General features: G+C 40.2%; 1 protein-coding gene across 4 annotated transcripts in view; it reads right to left on the minus strand.

The window, feature by feature from the left end:
• Positions 1 to 15,223, minus strand: part of NAV2 (neuron navigator 2) — a 311,161-nt gene that overhangs the window by 28,520 nt on the left and 267,418 nt on the right. For 2 of the 4 annotated variants that reach the window (XM_048948751.1, XM_048948750.1), the window contains 7 exons: positions 10,949 to 11,416; positions 9,855 to 9,920; positions 8,807 to 8,851; positions 7,076 to 7,236; positions 5,521 to 5,709; positions 1,755 to 1,807; positions 115 to 138 (listed from right to left, as the gene is read on the minus strand). In XM_048948751.1, the coding sequence (XP_048804708.1) occupies positions 115 to 138; positions 1,755 to 1,807; positions 5,521 to 5,709; positions 7,076 to 7,236; positions 8,807 to 8,851; positions 9,855 to 9,920; positions 10,949 to 11,416 (1,006 nt within the window). The remainder of the gene's footprint in view (positions 1 to 114; positions 139 to 1,754; positions 1,808 to 5,520; positions 5,710 to 7,075; positions 7,237 to 8,806; positions 8,852 to 9,854; positions 9,921 to 10,948; positions 11,417 to 15,223) is intronic. The other 2 variants (XM_048948753.1, XM_048948752.1) reach the window with 2 other exon arrangements.

A 15,223-nucleotide genomic window follows, 5' to 3' on the forward strand; every position in this document is an offset into this window, starting at 1 on the left:
TATATTTTAAGAGATCTCTTTACTGCACTGTGATATGGAGCAGTAGAACAGTAAGACAGAAAACGAGGTGTCTTGACAGAATATTTATGCCTGTCAAACACAAACTGCTCTTACCTCTGATTGGCACTTCTCTTCAGGCTATAAAACAAAACCGGAGGAAAATATGTAAGAACATTACAATGGAAACAGTACAAAAATCCTAACTATTATTATCATTATTATTAATATGATTTTCAAAAACTCAAGTGGTAATTTCTTATTTAGGATTTTCACATCCATACTCCATCTTAGATTACTTGCTTGGGATAAAGAAAGCAGGCTGCTTGTATAGCACCTCCTCCTACACAAAGGAATTTGCCTCTACTTCCCGATTCGTAAGCCAGCACACCGTTGAGTCTGAGCCATGAAAGGCTGAAGTCCTGGCTCAGTGCAAAAGGAATTCCATGAGGTTCAGAAGAGACAGGACTGTCACAGGCCACGGGAGATCCTTAGCAATTCTCTAACTCACACGCTCAGCTCTCTATGGGATGGTGGTCATGCTTTTGCATTCCACAGCGATCTGAAGAAAATTACTACCACTTGGTGCTGTCTAGGCACTGTGGTGACGAAAAATTGAGGACACACAACTAGTTATCTGAGTATGTAAAGTGGATGTATTGACCATCCATTGTGGTCTGCATGACAAAATTTTGGCTACTGTGGCTTGTTTCTAACCAAAGCAATCAGCAAGGAGGAGGACACAGTAAAAAGTCACACACTCTACTATTCTTACGTAAACATGTCCAGTACTAGCCACTGTGAAAATTATACTCGTCAAACCACACTATTAAGAACCATTCAGGCTAGGACAGAAAGCACACGAACCAGAATCATAAGCAGTAGCTGCTGACTACTTTCCTTGTGGCTCTTGTGGCTACAAGGAAAGGTCTGTTTTCCATCCTTCCAATCCATTATCTGTTTTGGCTCCACACAGGCCTTGCTTGAGGCAAGGTTCATAATGGAAGGCAATATTTTGAAATGATTATCAAGGCCTTAAGGCCACGTCACACATGTTCTTTGCTTATCAGTGAAACGGATGCAAGAAATAACACTATGCTGGTTGGATGACTTCACAAACAGTTATGTATGGTCTTCCAAGAGCAAGCCCTTCCCTGTTTTCACCAGGTGTCACTTTGGCTTGTTTCAGCTGTGGAAATGTGCTTACTGTAGAGTTGCATCATACTTACATAATGATTTGAAAGGGAAGATTCTGTTCAATGCACATATATTTACGAAGTAATTATCTATCACTCATTTCTTTAAAAGAATCCAATTTTTAGAAACCTCCTAAATTGTAATCATAGTCTGCCAGGAATGCATGATCCAGCTTTAATCTATCTCGCTTAGATACCGAGGGCACCAAACCACTTATTCAAACTTCTTCAGCAGTAAAATACAAAGCTAGAATGACTTGAAGCACCCAAGTTTGAATTATGTTCAAGGCTCCTTAATTCTGCTGAGGTCTTTAGCAGCAAAATCTATTCAGCAGAGTTGTAAAGCACTGACTCAAACAATGAACTGCTGCTTTTACAGGATTATCATCTCTGTTTAATGAGGATGCTGCTAAATATCTAGAGGTATCTTTATGAAGACCAACATTTCTCTCATAGCTAGCATTCCTCTTCCTTGAGTGACAATAGCAACAAGGAACAAAAAGACTAGTTATTCTCCCATTGTGATTAATATAGCAAAACAATTAATTCCATTATACTCACTGTCGAATAAATAGATGATGTACTGGACACCAAAGAGAGAGAAGAACCATGCACTGGAGGAAAGAAAATAAACAAACTGAATACAGTGACCACACGGTGGTCGCCACAGATCATCTATTACCAGCTATTTGCATACCGAAGAAATACCTCCTTCATTACCCATCATAAACTTAATTACGTTACTGCACAACGTTCGGCTGGAAGAAGAGATGGCCAGGTATCCAATTTGGTAAAGCTGTTTTAACAGTTGAATACTACAAGTTTTCTTGGAGAAAGAGGTGCCATTGCCAAGATTAAAAAGAAAACTTTCAATGGAGGTTTATTTAGAAAGAAGCATTTCTCTCGACAGCCTCATCTTAAGACTCAGCAGAAAGAGATAACTGTAAAGCAGGAGAGATTACAGAAGTAAGCCTAACTGCTTCATCTTTGGCATTACTGAGACTGGGGGGAAGCTGTTTTCTTTAAGCAGTCCGAACACAGAGCAGGATGAAGATGGCCTGAGAGGAACATGAAGCCCAGCTCCAGGATGCAAGCATACGCTCCAGAAGGTTTGGAGCACTTCCATCAGAAATCACTACAGTGGGATGTCAGCAATGTCTTCTGAAACAGCTCTGTCTGTTTGTGATCTAAACGCTTCTTCTTGAGTATGCTGTTCAGAACAACTACCTGAAGCTATTATCTGAGCTACTGGAACATGCACAATCACCTTTCCTTTTCTTTTTTTTAGAAACAAAGTACTGAAACCTTCATTCAAACTTCAGATAACTTCACACCAGTCAGGCGAAATCTCTTTTTCTTTCATCTAAATACTCCAGAAAAAAAAAAACAACCAATAACTAACCAACCAAAACTGAGAAAAGCTGCCATTGTGCTCTAATTACCTACTGAAATTCTCCTATGCTCAAAATAAATGGGTTCTGTTTTCACACTGACATTATATCCTAAGGCGAGGCTGGAAAGAGAAGTGAACAAAGTCTAAGTTGGCTTCTGGAGGAATTTAATACAATTAAAAGAAAAAACACATAACAATGCAAAAAATACCCTCATATCCATTTGCTCTTTCTGGTTAATAATGTTTTCAATTAAAACGATCTTCACAGTGAGATATTAAAGACTGCACTGCAGTAAGAACATAAGAATAACCAGAACGAGTCAAGCCCAAAGTCTGCCTATCACATGTTGCACCTCTGGCCACAACTACAGCAAATGTTCAGGGAAATAAATGAAACAAGGCAGATTCTTGCTGGTTTTTCACCAGGTACACCTTTGCATCTTCTGGGAATCAGCAGAGATGGAAATTCCTGAGATGGAAGCTGCATTCAGACCATTATTTTTCATAGTCACTACGATCCATCATTAAATTGCTCAATTTCCTCTGAATTCACTGACATACTTTATCTGTACTAAAAACTTCTGCTTTGGTTTAGAAATACATTTTGCAGTTGTATTAGAACTGCTGCTGAATCGCTCAGAATGTTCCTTGAGTGTCTCCAGACCTCGATGGTACGAGAAATAATGGATAACCATCCTCTTTGCAATACACTGAATTATAAGTTATCATCTCTTCAGTCATCATTTTCCAAGAGGAAAATTTCTCACCTGGTCTATATAAAAGATACATTCAGAGAAGTTTCTCTGCCCAGACAAGAGGAGGATCTCCTTAAAATGGAATGGGAGACACAAATTTTTAAATTCATGTTGCCTGGGAATATTAAGATTGCATTGGGTCTTAGAGGAAAGAAACAGCGAAAAAAGGGAGAGAATTTACAACTCTGCAAATCACACTCCTACCCTGTAAAACTGCAACATTTGAATGTGCAAATATGCCTAGTGTCAAGGACAACCAAGGAATTAATACTTTTGTTCGATTTCGTGGTAAACTTTCTGCAGATGGCTACTTCAAGGCTATTTAATTAGGAGCCTGAAGGCAGCTATGCTCTTCACATGATTCGTGTTTGCTGCAGTTAACCTGCATCTGCATGCAGATTACAAACCTAGATTGTTTTGGAGCTATTATTTCAAAACTCTATAAATGCATACGTAAGCATGTCGCATTTTTTAATGTTAGAAAAGAAGCAGCCCAGTCATGATCAACTGCCCCCAAAGCAGAAAGAACAGCAGATATTTCAGCCAGTAGCACAAAAAGGAATAAACATTCATATCCCAACAACAATGGATTCAATTCCTGTCTCTCTTGGAGGATGAAACCTCAGTGTAAAGCCAGCAGCAACACAGCTCCTGGTGAGGATGCACTGCCAGGGAAGTGCAGAAATGGGAGAATCATGAGACTGTTCTGGCTGTGCTTGCTCACCTAATTTCTGGATTGTTTGGAGGCTGTTTCTCCTGCCATCTCCCTGGTCCTGAGACCCTTCCTCCCAAAAGAACCTCCTCTTTAGTAAGAGAACTGTTCATCCCAGAACAGAATTCAGTTGAATAAGTATCAGGAAGTATTTGACCTTCTTTGATTATCTATCTTTTTGAAAGTGTTGCACAAAGAAAGGTCAACTCCTGCAGTGACACAGATTGAGCCCTACAGGGGTTATTCTTCTCATTTTCAACCCCTAATGAAGATGCTCAGCCATGGGCTTCTAAAATACAATTGCATGTAATGGAGTTACAGTTTGGCTGAATTCAGTAACGAATTCGCCATGAATCTGTCTGAAGCCATATCGTATTTTCAATACAAATACACATACACAAATATACATTTTTCATCCCTTCCAATGGCAGAAAACAGATGGAATAACCAGCATCCACAGGAAGGCACCTGGTGGATCTAAGAGACTCCTATGAGCATATAAACATGGCTTGGATGCTCTAGTGCATGACAACCACAGGACACTGGCATATACACTGCCACAAGCACAAAGCTTTAGCAGTGGCAGCAAGCCAGAAAAGACTGGTATGAGCTGTATTGGTAAAGCACCTGTTACTCAACCAAATTCCCAGTCCTTACCAGAAAAGAAATTTAAGACTGGAAAAGCTAATCCTGTCAGCTCCCTATGACTTCTCAAAGTGCATGGTGATGTTTTGTGGCATGCAGCCATATGGGGCTTTTGGTGTGTACTCAGAGCTTGAGTAGGCTATTTGGTCTTCAAACACCCACAAGGACACATGATCAGTAGAAATCAAATAAAATACTCATTTACAAGTAAATGACATTTTATTCCTGCACTTACTTGAGCTTCTTTTATCAAATATGCATGAAAATATGCCTGAAATGAGGATGAGGAAGAAAAAAAAGTCCACATGTTTTGAAGAACTATTCAGGTTTCTCTTGTGAATGCTGTGCAGATATGAATCCACAGCATTCAGCAGAAATACCAAGGAAAGACAAACTCCTTACAGATCAAATACTTGGAAGTTAGATGGAAGAGCAACAACAGTCTGACCAATGTCAATTATTTATTCTACAAACAGAACTACGGAGGCCTAGGCTCAGATGGATATGCCTATTCAAAAAAACAGTTTAATGGCTAACTCCAAACATGAATTTAAAATATTGAGAGAAGATCTCTAAAAATTAAGTACAGGATGTGTTTAAACAATTTCTGCACTTATGTGTGCAGAATACTTATATGCCATCCTACGTTCAGCCAGAAGGATCACTAAGTATGACTGGAATAAAGACAAACAGAATCAGAGAATACTACGTAGAAAACTGCTCTGAAGTGACCCACATGCTGAAATGAAGCAGTAAATTTACATTTGGTTTAGGTGAGAATGCCATCTTCTGCTCATTTCCACCGCCACATACTGCACTGACCTTCTTCGAAGCCATCACGGAATGAGCCAGAGCGGCTCATAGTTCTGCTCTTCTCATCCAGGGACATGGAGCTGTTTCTGAAGCGGGTGTCACTGTAAGGGTCATAGGGACCATCTGCATTGGAAAGGCTGTGAGTCCGCAGCATGGTTGGATTTGACAGGCTCATCTGGGCTGCAGTGGTTGGGCTTGCTGTAAAGCACAGATAAAATGACAATTTATTTGTGTGACCACAAATTTTCACGCTCAATGTTGGCGCAGCTATCAGAAAACATTTCTTTATTTTGAGACACAAATTTTTCATGTCACCCACTCTAGACTTCATTATGTTTCTAATTTCAGTGGATTCAAGTAAGAGGCATGCAAATCAAGCTAATAAGTAAGAAAATTCAAGTAAATAAGGTCATTCTAAACACTGGGTGATAAGTCCATGCTTCTTTAGGCAAACTCAGTCAACTCAGTAACACCTCATACTCATGAATTAATTCTCATTTAATTTGAAACAGCCCTTCCTCAAAAAGGTGTAAAATGCCCAGGCGAATTTAAACTAATATTTTGCTTACACAGAACAGGCCTCACGAAGGATCTCCTTAGAAGTATTCAGGTTCCCAGAGAATGGTATTTTTATGTGTACTTAGAGGAAGCTGGAAAATTTAAGACCCTTAGGTTCCCAATAGTTGTTTATTTCGGAACAGTTTATTTCCCCTACGAGGTCCTAAGAATTGTAAGCAGCACACAGGCATGAATTCTTGCAGAACTTGCAGATTAAAAGATACCACAGAAACATCAATTTTGCCTTGAGAGCCAATGCTCTCCCAGCCAGTGCTTAGAGAATAAAACTTCCATTCCAGTTTTCACATTTTTTAAAGCACTTTTTGTGATAAATTATTCCCGTTATTTAACAATAATTTTTGGAAAAATGAAAACAACAGAATTGCTGTTCAACTCGTAATTTTCTCTGGGTGTCCTACGACTGCCTGTTTCCAGATATTCTAGCATGCTAACAGTTTATTTCAGAGACAGGGGTGGTCAACTAAAACCTACCATGGATCATATTAAGCTCCTTCTGTTGTTTCCTTCATTTACTTTTATCAGTGTAATTAAGTTAAAGAATTTTTCTGAGTTACAATTCCCCTGCTTTTGCCCATTATTTCAGACCCAGTTTTGCTAAATTTTCAAATCAGCCAGCTGATACAGACAGAGAGATACCAAGTGATATGCTTGGCCTTTAAAACATTAGTAAGCAGGCAGGCAACATTTTCATTCTTTCAAACACAACAACGTGTGATATTAATTAATAGCTTTGCTTAATAGCTCTCAATTTAGATTAAGGCATCCGATGACTCCAAGGGAAATACTTTCAGATGTTACTGCAACTGTGCCACCTTTGGGCACCCAAGACACCAATGCTGATTAGTCACACTAATTTCAACAAAAGTGCTTCCTGAAGGTTCAAAGTAGTACTTGGAGCTGCTGCAATACCATTACACTATGTCATCTGCTATTTTCTAAGCACACAAAGTATTGCTATGATTATCAAAAAACATTTGTTATTCACCAAGCTGGGAGAAGTTAAATCTAGTTCCAGAAGGTGATGTTATGCTGGATCCTGATGAAAATGGAGAATTGCCAGCAGTGTCCTGGAGCCCCCCTGCTGAATGCGACCGTAGCCATTCTTTTGCATCTTCCTGGCTACGAAGCTGGGAGGAAGGAGTATACCTGCACAAAGCAAACAGGCTCTTTCAAAATGAACCCTGGCAACTATTGAATGAAGAAAGAAGAACAAACGAACAAACAAACCATGAAATGTCACAAAGCTTGAGGAGGGAGAGAGGGAACGAAAGATGGAAAAACTTGCATATAAAATGTAAAGATTTCTCCTTTCCTACAGCCTCAGCAATAATCAACTAGCAGTTAACAAAAAGATACCAGTAGAAATTGTGTACTGTAGTACTGCAGAATCAAGTGCAGTATGTGTTACATAGGTATGACTGGAAAACAAAGACAAAGCTTGCAAAACCCTTCCTTTCCTTAGGATATGCCAAAACCTCATTTTAATCCTTATTTTATCCTTATTTTAATATGTTGGTGCTAAGATTAGCTGGATTTCTGTCATACTACAATCCAAGTCAAGAAAGTCATTATCAGATTTTTAAACAAGTTGGGAACCCAATAATTTATATTACACAGACATTAACGGGAGGTGCATCTCATCTGGTTCAAAATGAAATTAAATAATTTAAATAATTAAATAATCAACATGGAGACTACACTGAGCCTTTTCTGAAGGTAAACCTGACACATATATCAGTTTTTTAAGAATGGGAGGTTTCTGCATGATTGTTACCAACCTCTTCAGCACTCAAATGCCTCAGTCTTAAGAGAGAGTCTTCACATATTAGAGACACACTCGACCACCACACAAACATTCTAAACAAAATTCCAGATTAAGAAAGCCTTTTAGCACTCAGCTTCATGGGACAAAGCTGCTGTGAAGAACGATGCACAGAGCACAGAACTAACTGCAGCTGCCATTTCAAGGCATCAACTCAGAGATCCTGCAAGCTGCATTAAGCAGTTCTGACGTGACAGATTTCCTAAACTGCTTGATATCTCCCATAAATGCTGTAACACTAAGTGTTTAATTAGAAGACCTCATGTTGGCAGTCTCACTTGTATGGATGGAATAAAAAAAAACGTCCGTGCAACGTTGTACATCATAAAAATCACAGTCTTAGAGAGGCACAAGATGTATTAGAAGGCAGTTGCTAGAGGTTTCTTTGGGAATTCTTTTCTAGATAAGTACAAATGATCTCTGTCTGAGATGCCTGTGTGCTTAAGGATTCAGAAGAAAATATCTTCTGTAAAGTGAGTAGGTCCATACCCATCCTAAAAGGTTTAGGATGATACTGAAAATATTTTCTGCTTTTGTACAAACACCAAGGACACTGGGGTGAACATAATCTCATGTCACTGCACGTAAGAGCAACAAAAGCAGCAAAATCATTGCTTCCAAAGCAAGCCCAGTGAAGGCTGATGAGGTGCTTTCCAGCAAAAGCCACAACTCTTGCTTAAGCAGACAAGGATGAAAAAAAAAGAAAGAAAAAGCACAGTAGAAAATTACCTCCTTTATGAATTAAAGGAAAAAAAGAAAGAAAAGAAGAAAAGGAAGAAAGATTGTTGCCACCTCTTGCAAGCACTGCGACCATCACCACCAGCCACAACAGAAACACAAGGCAAACTCCAAAGCCACCACAAAAGCTGTTAAACTGTGTGGAAACACCGATACCTGAGTCCCTTCTTAGGCAAAGTGTTCCTATCAAGATGTGGGTCGCTGCAGAAAAGTTAAAAGAGAAGAACTTCAGAGAAGGACACAGGGAAGGGTTAAGGTCAGAGCGAAGAAGGGAGTGCAAACATCTGCATCACCTCTTCAGAGGAAAAAAGTGCTGGGGCCTTCCTACAGGAACATGCAAAAACCTCCTTCCCCAGGTGTGGTTTTTCACAGGCATGCAGCTGACACCATGCTAATGAAACTCATCTGCTCACAGAGTGATTCTGTCATTTCTCCTGTCCACAATGAACGTAAAAATACTGCGTGTCAAGCATACGCTTAAAAATCCCCATTTCGACAGGCTGTTTCTGAAAACTGAGGAGAATCTGCTGGCCAGAACCACCTTCCTGCCACTCTGCTCAGCAATACACATTGGGAATGCAGCCTGATGGCACTCTTCAGCTGCGTGCTATGGGACTAACAGGATCGAGCTGTTTAAGTGTACTAATCTCAGCTTAAATTCCATCAGCAAACTGAAACATTTCGATTCAGGTCATCTTTTTTACATTCATTTTTAGAAGGATGGTTGAACCCAAGCCCCCACAAAACACTCATGTAGCAAACTGCAATAAAGGACTGACAACACTGAATGACACTGGGACTTCACGACATAAGTGACAAGCCTGAAACGCAGTGAGAAAAGCAGCATGCCAGAAGGATGCTGAAATGCTAGTGAGAGTTTTGAATGACAGAACAAAAATTGGCAAAGAAATGAGCAAATGTTCAGAAAAAAAACCAAACCAACCCCAAATCAAAAGATGTTCCCAGCATCAAGAGCAATGAGAAGAACATGCCATCTCTGCCATATGCCATAATCCAGATTTAGGTAGATAAATGGGGTGTTTGAGTGCACTCTCACTGGCATGTCTTTGTGTCAGTTCACAGCTGAACAATGAACACAGCAGAGGACTCGACTGAGCACATCTTTCACAAAACAATTTGCGTCACCAAGATGGGCAACAAAACCTACAGCCTTGTGCATTCTACTGTCCTGAGACAGCATTACCTGTCCTGTCTCCTGGGCAAAGTATTTCTGCAGAATTTGGGACTAGCAGCAGGGGAAGAAAGAGGGCTAGAAGAATCAGTCCAGTAAGACAGAAAAATATTAGAATGAAAAAGAGGAGAGAACAGAAAGGAATTACAATAAAATATAAACAGAAACCCAAACCATCAGAACATTACATTCAGCAGTAATTTCGGCATTAAGATGCAAATGCAAAAATTGTGTCACTTGACTGCATAATTAGACATCAGGATGTAGCTTATTTCCAAGACTTGTGGGGTACCACCTTCTACAACAGAGCACGCCCTGCAAGTCTCTGTCTTATCCAGATGCTAGCTCAACATGCTGGAAAAGCATATTCCCTCCTCCCTGATCAGCCTGCTCCCCACTCCTACCAGCTACTGATGACAGCTAGGAATCCAATCAGCCTGAAATACAATTTAAGTGACCATTTTCCAATTGGATCCAAATCCCAGCTGATTTGTTTAATGCATTCACACAAACACCTCCACCAGAAGAATGCAGAGGGCAGCTGGATATGGGATAGAGGGCAGGAGGGAGAGGCAGAGAAGGGATCAAGTGACCACAAAGACAGGGACTTTTCAGCATGAGCTCCAATCTAAAAGCTTTTCAAATCACATCTTTTCATAAACTGTTGCCGTCATCACAACACACAAGCACTGGTAGCCCAGATTCCACCTTTATCAAATGCTATAAGCAAGAAGCTAAACAAGAAGAAATAGCTTCTCATATTAAAACTGTCATAATGCTGGAGGTTTTTTTGAACACCACCAACAGATCAAGCAACTCAGAAAGGATATGTGATGCAAAATTCATATTCTAAGTATAATACGGTAACAAGAAAAGTTGTCATATTACCATAGCAAATGAAAAATCTCACCTGAACATATCCACTTGCTCTGAACTGCGCTCCTTTCCTAGAATGGTTACTTAGTTTGTTCTAGTAATCTCATTCAACACAATGTTGCAAGAAGCAGAACTTGAACTGCAGCTAAACTCCTGCCTACTGCTGACAGAACCTCACTCACACTGAAATCCGTATGAGTATATGGAAATGAGAGAAAATAACTACTAACCTTTCAGACAGTGTGGTCTTAACGCTGTTGGTTCGGACAAAGGGAGTCAGAGAATCATCTTTAGAGGCTGGAATCAAGCTCCCGGAGGAGTTATGGCTCAGCCCACCTCCACTGCTCAGAGAGATATCAATGGATTCACAGCTGGTATGAAGACTGCTGACAGACTGATAGCCAATGCCATCCTTGCTAACAGCTGAAGAGCTACTTGCGTTGGTGCCCCAAGTTAAACTGTTGGAAGGAGCTGAATGTGCAGAACTGGGACTAGAAGCTAGTGGAGACTGGTTCAAATCTGTGTTTTTACTATAGAGAGGACTGCTGCCCCCACTGCTTAGTATACCACTGCCAGATGGTGAATCAAGATTACCCTGCTGGTTCATAGTAGCATGAGGATTGGAGATGACTACTGAATTTTTCATATTTTCTGCTGTTGTGATGGGAACTTGCTTACTAGGCTTTCCACCAAAAAGTCTGCAAAAAAAAAGATAGTATGAAAAATACATAACATGGAATATTAAATGCAAAGATATTTTATATCTTAAACTATCTTATATCTTAGGTTCAGAAAATCAACATTAAATAAATGATAATAGATTACATATTCAAAACTACAAATTTCTGAATCCCCTTATGTTCAGCCCACCTATGCTCGAGTCCAGAGACAATTACTACAGTTTCAAATCCATCCTTGGTGTTTCTGCACTGAATCATAGAATAATACTTTCTCAAAGCTAAAATGTTGCCTTACACGACTGAAATATAGCTGTACTATTGTCTTCTCCTTAAGGGAAAGATACCAGAGAAACACCTCACTGATTACTCCAAAACACCAAATAGCACAGGTTGAAAGCTTATTGTCCAGTGAAGTTCTTTGCAAATCACTGACTGCTTTGCACAGACCCAGCATCGTGTGCAGGGACGTAACAGTGAAGATATTTACTGACATCAAATGTAGGTTCATTTCAGTAGCTAAACTGGCTAGAAACTATCCTTCTGGAGTGCAGAATGAGACTGTTTCTTGTTTGGCACCTGGAACTGGTTCGGGAGAAGATCAGCTGAGTGTCCACCAGTGCAAGGGATAGGGTATAAAAGCATGGTTGGAGGAGGATGACTGCAGCTTTTCCAGTTTCACTGATGCCCATGCTACAACTGCACCTCTTGCCAAGAAAACATCCTTTCTAGAACACTATTCTACTTATGCCTTTTAGCTCTTTTAACTGCTTTAGAACATTAGCTCTGCTCACATATATCTATATGGACTTTCTATTTCCCTATCAACAGCGTGTTGTACTGGGGATGAAATCTTACAAAGCGGGTGTCTACTGGACGTCCTCAGAGAAGAGGACTACAGCATTTCTAGCTAAGAGCTCCTAAAGATGTATGGATGTGTGTGCTCTGAGCAGAACTTTCTCCGCTTTTGAGTATGCCCAGGTCATCTACACACCACATGCACACTGTTCAGCCTATCCAACCCTTCCCAGAAACTCAAGCTGCGTAACTTAGCTACGCCCTCTACAGCGCTTGTAGTAAACCCAGTGATGCCAAGAACCACTGTACCTACTATATGCATGTGCTATCTTAGGCTTCAGCACACCTGTGCAATGTGTGGAATGCCTTCACTGGATCATTGCTGCTGCATACTTGCAGCAAAGCACTACTGGACCAGGCTGAGATGCACATTTCTAATTATCTTTGTCCAGCATTGCTCCAATATCTATGCCAGGAGCACTCAGCACCTGACTTAGAGAATGCAGGCATTCACAAACCTGCACAGATCTGGCAAAGTTGGCTTACCTAGACCCCATGTCATACCTTAATGTTTAGGACAGGCTGACTTAGACAAGCACAAGCCTCCAAACAATAAACACCATTTTTACAGGGATTGAGAGATGTTTAAGAGTCTAGGTTTCATTTAGAATTAATGCTATTGGAGTGGCTATGAAGAAAAATGTCAAATCATACTGCAATACTACATGCCCTTCAGTAACAACAGCAGCTCAGGGTATTCCTGCTTGTGTGCCATTGCACACCACCTCTTTAGTTACACAGGCAATCGGAGACTTAGGGATAAGATCCTGGAGCTTCAAAAAAACTCCATCACCCACACACCAATTTTACAACCCGTTCTTAAACTAAGCAATCTTTCCCAAGCTGTTTCACAGCACCTCTGCTGCAACTGAAAGGACAAAGCGCTGTGGCACGAACAGGAACGCTTTGCTGCCAAAGGTAGTGCAGTGCTGAACCACAGCCTCGGAACAAGAGGTTGTGGTCTGAAGAGCATTCCTTTTCGGACAGAAAACATCCATCCCAGCAAGATAGTCACATCAACCCAGGGATTAATTCTGGAAGGAAATACACTGCAAGAACAGCCATCTGTTTTCTCCTTCCTTCTATTACTGACAAACAACTGATAAATTCAAGCTGGCTCTTCGGTCGTGCATGTCTCCCATTAACAGAAAAGCAAGGTATTATATGTGCAGTGCACAAACACTCAACCAGTAAAATATATCATGATAGAAAACAGCTTCATTTAGTAGAAATGCTGGATATGTAATACTTCATCTAAAGAGAATATTCAGAGAATAGACACAGGGAAGGTCCCACAGCAAAATTACAGAATTTCACTGTTTACAACAGCTATATGCGTTTGCAGACTTTCAGGCAAAGATATGGCTTCTAATTTACTGTAAGCTCAACCATTCTGCAGATTCTGTGGAATATTTTAAAAATTTCAAGGCTAAGAAAATATACAGGAAAAACTGCATGCAACCCATCTTAACTGAATGTGAAAATAAAGCTCAAAGTCTTCTCAGCTGCCATTCTAGAAATCAGTAACAAATTCAAGAGGTCAAATCCAACTCTGACCATATGTCTCTATTTAGACAGCCTGGTAAAAATTCAAGAATGAAATTCTAGATCAAAAGATGGAATGGTGAAATTCAGGCTCAGCGTCTTCTCTCTGAAGTTGTACGTATTTCTCATGCAGCGCTTCAATTACATAGCTAGCAACATGGCTTTCTATTAATAAAAAAAAAAATCAGCAATCAAAAAATCAATCAAATTTCCAGATTTATGTGCCTGAGGCATGCAACACTGAAAACCTGCACTTGCCACTTGGCATGCCTTAGAAATGGAAGGTCCATTTGAGTTTTTCATTTTAAGGAGTCTGATGAAGATTAAACGTTCTAAAAGACACGGCTTATCTAATGATAACCGGGAATAAAATGAATGAAGTATCTTGAATTAGCCTCGCAAAGGCTCTTCAAATAAAACCACTCGCCTAAAAAGAAACAGCTTACAACTCTATAGAGCTTTAGCCTAAGCTGCCATCACAGCCATTATGCTTGCACTGGTGCTTCAGATGGAATGCAGCTTTATCACATCACTGCAAGCAGGATGATGTAGCGTAACTGTATGGGCATTATGGTGTCAAGACAAAATGAAATGCAAAACACTGCCACTTGAAACAGACAAGCTACTCAATGTCAAACTAAATTGAAAAATAATATAAAATAAATGGAACCTTTCACTAATATCAAGACTGTGATGCACACTACATCAAGAAATTAATTCCTGCCTGCCCAACTCAATATTCATGTTAAATATCGTGTGGGACAGTGGTGGAGAATCACAAGACAAGTAAGATAGCTGTTCAAAAATACTCCTGAGATAAGAAATTTCAACCCAGCTTAGACAGGCATTTCTCTTAGGCTTCTTTGTACTTGAATAACCTGCTGTTATGAGTCTTACAAAACACTGGCTGAAACTTCAGTTGGGGTTAGGCACGTGAGTCTAAACATGGTAGGTCAGACTGTACCATCACAATGAACATTTGAAACAACTCTTCCATTGTCAATTTGTGATTTGAACCACCGCAGGAGCACGTCCAGCTCTGCTACATACACACTAGTGCAAGAATTCTTCAGTAACCTTCATACAAGAAAATATTTCTTCCTGTGACATCAGTACAGATAATGCCTTCGGGCACAATCCTTAAGACAGAGACTCATATCACAATTGCCCGTACTTCTGCCAGACAGGTTGCTCTTCTTTTCCAAATGTTAAATTACTGCTCTTGTGTAGTCAACTGAATGGGCTGTGGCAGTCGTCAGGGTCCACAGGGGCCCCTTGGCCCTTGGAAAACCATAGCAACAAATGTCTTGAAGATAAGAGAGAAGAACAGGTTAGACCAAATAAGGAGGAAACAAGACATGCCACATGTCCATTGGTCAGAGGTAACTGTAGTAGCCCAAAGGCACGGGGAAAGCTTTAAGGGTG

The sequence above is a fragment of the Lagopus muta genome, chromosome 6, assembly GCF_023343835.1.
Source record: "Lagopus muta isolate bLagMut1 chromosome 6, bLagMut1 primary, whole genome shotgun sequence".
NCBI lineage: Eukaryota > Metazoa > Chordata > Aves > Galliformes > Phasianidae > Lagopus > Lagopus muta.